Here is a 5,000-nt window from a genome sequence, read left to right as displayed (position 1 = left end):
GCCGTTGGTGGTTGGTTGTTTGGGTGTGGTGTCTGGTCAGTTTGAGGTTTTTTGAAAGATTTTGGGATTCCCGATGTGTTGGGAGGAATGCAATTCAAGTTGCTAGAAATCTAAGACCATGATTAATGATACTATTATGTTGAGAAAAAAAACCCTTAATTAGTTTTTAAAATGGGAGAGGAAAGGAAGAAGATTTTGGTAACAATTCACAAATTCATTGCCAGCAGAACTTTAAAGTAAGAAAAGCTTCTTTTATCCAATCAGGCATGCAGAGTATCAGCACTAAAATCTCAACTGGTTGTTAAATCATGTTATAAACAATGAACTAAGAAAACACAAAAAAATTCACCTTTTCTTCGGTTTCAAATTCAACTCCAAATATTGGACTTGCAGTATAAACCTGCCAACAGACAAAAAATTAAAGGAACAATAAAACCAATCCATTTTGGCCATCATTTGGTTACACAAAGTACATTGGACAGTGATGAGAGTGACTTCTCTGCTGACTGTTCTTGGTTTCAACAATTCAAATCAAAGAACATACAAAAAAGCAGAAGACCACAAATACAGCGTCATAAAGAAAGTCACCTTTTGCAAACTTTGAATTTCTTTTGCTGCTTCTTGTAATTTTTCTACTGGATCAATGCGAAATCCAAGAACATATCCGCCACTCTAATAACGAAGAAAAAGAGATATATTTTAAGTATTGTGCAATTATTGCTAAAGGTTTTTAAACGATACTCTATGTTTGGTCTCACTAAAAGGCAGTCAACCTGACGATAGCACCCTACAAGGCAAATTTAGGCAACACACTAGTTCCAATATAAGAGCTCATCATGAGTGATCTTTGCCTAAATTCAAAAAGAATATTATTTTGATTACATTTACTACCTAATATTTTTAGCCATTTATTACTTTTATGCCTGGGGGGTGTATTTCCTATTTATGGGCTAATGGGGATGTGCCGCTGGATGGGGTTGCATTTTCACAACTGGATTGACTATAATGGGGTTGCGTTTTCAACAGAGTTACTAGTCTGGGATCGTAAATTGTCGACATGGTCGCTCTTTGGAGGTTGGGTGCCCGAAAAATCCTGGAGCTTCCACTATTGGCAGCCAGCTCCAAGATGGAGACTGCACCGATGGCTGGCAAAACCTGACAACCCAGCCATGAGCCCCCACGCCCCCGAGAAGAATGGGCACCTGTCACACTGATACACAGTGGAAAGCAGAGGGTTGGGAGGGAGGGAACAAAAACCGCTAAACGCTCCACACACAATGCTCCTACTTCCCGCCACACTGATAAATAAGCGATACAGCCCAAAGCACAAGGTATTCCACACATGCGCCAGTATACTACAACCACTGACCAATTGGCTGCAGTCGCTCCTAGTTGTTTACTTGGTTAAACTTCGTTTAACCTCATGAAAATTCTGGCTAGTGGGATTTTAAAATGGAAAGATTCGCAGTAAAAAAAGTTGTCAAAGTAGCACTGTAGATTTAATATTTACGAGTCGCATTACATTTCGTTAAAATGAATTACGTTATTAAAAGGCTATATGTAAGGTTTATGCATAAACAGAGAGTGACTAAGTTGGGGTCGCTAAAATTATATTTACCCAAAAGTGACTATGATAATTTGGCCATAAAATAGACAATAAAGGTGAAAGGGTTTTGAGAGGCCAGTGGCACACCCCCTGGACTTTTATGGTGTATATTATGTAATGTCACAGATCAGTCCACTTGTAAACAGTGGCCTTAGCCTGAATTATACCACCTGTTGAAATATTGCTTATAAATAAAAATCTACCTGATGTGATGTTTCTAAAACCAGTGCAAGCCCAAACTTTGAATCCCTTATCTTGACAGATTTCTATGCAAGCAAACAATAAACAAACAGACAAAAATGTTGCCAACATACAAAACAATAAGTAAATTTAAGCCAACTGCATTCTTGAAGTCTGTTGGCATTTAATTTGCATCCCAATTATGCGCTGATGAGCTGACCAAAAAAGAAAATGATTGACAATTTTCATCCCTAGCCACTTATTTTCACAGGGATAAAAATTATCATTAAGCCTGATAAAATACTCAGCTGCTAACGTCAGCCCTGGATGTACTATCCTTGAGAAAAAGAGCAATTTCATAATTATGCTTTTTTCCCATCTGAAAATGACCTAAAGAAATTCAAAGGCCAACAATTACCATTTTCCCTGCCCCACCCAACAGAGAGTTGTTTACGGTACTAGGAAGAAGCAAAAATTGAATTTGGGTGTGGGGGTGGGGAGGAAGGCCTGAAGGCCCAGAAGAAAATTTCTTCATAAATGATCAATGCAAGGAAATCAAAAATGTCTTACAACCCTTTCAGTCTTGAGAATGAGACCTGCAGATTTTGCTGTAATGCCACATGACTTTAGTGGACTGTATCAACTTATCAGGAAAAAGACCTCGCTCATCTTTATTTCCCCTGAGATTTTAGAGTAGCTTGATGTAGCTAGTATCTCCGAGCATTTACCCTCCCAAACATGATACCTTGGAGGAGTCAGACCACAACACCGGGAGCTCAATGCCCTTTTCTTTGCGATTTAGAGTGTGGGTTCTTTTATGTCCCACAGAGTTATGAACATTGAAGGATTGTGAGATGGGGCCTACGATTAGCTGTCCTTATCCGAGAAGAATAGAGAGTGTCATTAATAAGGCAGCACTTTCTCTTCAGTTATTTAAAGACCCTGAGTGATGGTGTGGCCGGTGTTTGAACTCAGCCCGGTGCTCAACAAACTGAGCCACAGTGCACATTATACATTGGCCATATAGAATCATGCACATCTTACCATCTGAAGATATGGTATGCTGACATTGAATGTATCATTCATATTTGCATGCCACACTAAGCGTACATTTGTGATATAAAATGTCCCAAGGTTACCCTGAAATACCACAAACAAAAATATCTCATTAAAATTAAAAGTGAAGTTTATGTTAATTTTGTATCAGTGTTGGATCACTGGGGAGACACATCGCTTACCTAGCTCTAGATATAAAGCGACCTGTCTCCCTAGGAGTCCTTGTAGTTCAATGGGTAGGGCATCTGATCAGTGTACGGAGGTCATAGGCCGTTATAATCCTGCCTAGGTATTCCTCACATTTTCCAGTTGTCGTTTCACCCGTTGAAGCCAAGTATCTTTTGCATTGTAGTTGCACAAATTACAGCATTTACACAAAAAAGTCATTGTCAATGTGCGTGTAAACTCAAATATTTGTTGTAGTGAAGGAAACATATTGTACCATTTTCACTACCAAGATGTTAGACTGCGAAGCAGGCGTATTTTGTGTGCTTTCAAAGTCAGGCGGCCCATTTCAAATGTTGCCTCTTGAACAAGCGTCCATCTGCTCTGCAGGCTCTAAGATGTGATCAGTTTCATGGTTTGGAATGATGGGCACTATGAACAACTCAGACTCTCGCCACCATAGCAGGCCTTTTGAGGTGGTTTTAGAATTTTTTCCAAGGCAAGTTTATCGTGTTGCAAAATTGCATCATTCAATGAAAACAAGGCAAAAATCCATGTTCCAGATGGGATTTGAAAGTTTATCTTTGCCCAGTTGTTTAAATGAAAATGCTGGTTTTCTTTTCAACAATCAATCTTAAAAAATACCAAACAGTCTGTAATGCAGGTCCACAGACTTCTATTCTACATCTCCAATGAGCAACTCTGTGATATATCAATGTGGATAACAACTTGGCAAGCCTGTTTTGCCTTTAATACAAGCCATGTACCTGGTCACTTGAGAGGTTCCAAACACCATTGATCTACAGAAAAGCAATGAATGAAAATCTGGGTTTAATTATTAATTGTTTTGTAGTTTGGATTAATTTTGTACGTTGAAAATGTACATGTATACCACCAGTGTGACCTGGGCTTCAGTCTTGAAGCTGATAATGATCAAGAGAGGTCCCAAGGTGAAACTGGTTTTTGAACATTCTCTTAGGGTATATCTTCTGGACACTCTTGGTTTATCTCCCTCCAGAAGTGACATAATTTCAAGATTTTTCTAAAAACTCTCATTTGGAAAGTGTGCACAATAGATTTTGAACACAGAAAAAGCCTCTACATGTACAACTTTAAAATACATTATTAAACAAGCTTAATGCAATGACTGTGTACAACTTGCATGTACACCAAGCTGTATGCCTCATGTTTACTATGTATTAGAATTGCTTTCCAATAATTCTCAGAAATAATGTGAAAGAAATTGTACCACTGTCACAAATGTCACAAATTACTTTAAATTATGCATAAACAAGCAAACAAATATAAAACTTAATAGCCAACATTTCAGTGTCATCGTGACACCATTCTCAAGGCACAGTAAAAAAAATTAATGCAGAGGTGTTCTCTACAATTAGCATACGAACAACTGCTTACAAATTTTTCAAGTGAATACCTTCAGTTGGTGCCAATCGAGTCCGTTTGCACGTTGAAAGGATCAACAGCTCTCTGGCTGTCAAGGCTGCTTTACGCACTCTGAATTTCAGCTCAGCCTCGCTTGTATTTTACCTTTCATTGTAATGTACAAGGCCTGAAGCGCCAAATTTTTTTTGCAACTGAAATACTTGAGCTGGCGATCAAATCCGAAAACTTAGGGGCCCCTACATTTTTTCCTGAAAGTCAAGTACTGGGGGGTGCTGTGATCTAAGATGTAGGGAGAGGATTTGGTTAGTACCTTATCATAAACTTGTTCTAGTGGCAATAGACGCAGCTGTTTGTTGAGGATGAGTGCTCCACGAAGTTTGAGATCACGATAAAGCTTGGATGATTCATATGCCCTGAAATTTATGTAAAGCACACTTGATCATTCTCACACACCACTTTAATTTACATTCCTTTCTATTTATGTTAATTGGACCAACCGCCCTCATTTAAAAAGATATCTTTTGAAATTTGCTCATCATAGTGAGGCTAGAAAGGCTTTTTAGAATATTAATTTTATTTGGCCGCCATT

The 5,000-nt window shown here is 38.5% G+C and overlaps 1 protein-coding gene across 1 annotated transcript in view; it reads right to left on the bottom strand.

The window, feature by feature from the left end:
- Positions 1-5,000, bottom strand: part of LOC137967604 (Bardet-Biedl syndrome 5 protein homolog) — a 19,353-nt gene that overhangs the window by 3,178 nt on the left and 11,175 nt on the right. The window contains exons 8-13 of the mRNA XM_068814121.1: positions 4,722-4,824; positions 3,775-3,807; positions 2,831-2,926; positions 1,810-1,872; positions 589-672; positions 350-400 (exon numbers count right to left, since the gene is read on the bottom strand). Of these exons, the coding sequence (XP_068670222.1) occupies positions 350-400; positions 589-672; positions 1,810-1,872; positions 2,831-2,926; positions 3,775-3,807; positions 4,722-4,824 (430 nt within the window). The remainder of the gene's footprint in view (positions 1-349; positions 401-588; positions 673-1,809; positions 1,873-2,830; positions 2,927-3,774; positions 3,808-4,721; positions 4,825-5,000) is intronic.

This window comes from Montipora foliosa, chromosome 8, assembly GCF_036669935.1.
Source record: "Montipora foliosa isolate CH-2021 chromosome 8, ASM3666993v2, whole genome shotgun sequence".
In the NCBI taxonomy this organism is placed as follows: domain Eukaryota; kingdom Metazoa; phylum Cnidaria; class Anthozoa; order Scleractinia; family Acroporidae; genus Montipora; species Montipora foliosa.
Note: the sequence above shows the minus strand (reverse complement) of the source record. Positions and strands in the feature narration are given on the sequence as shown.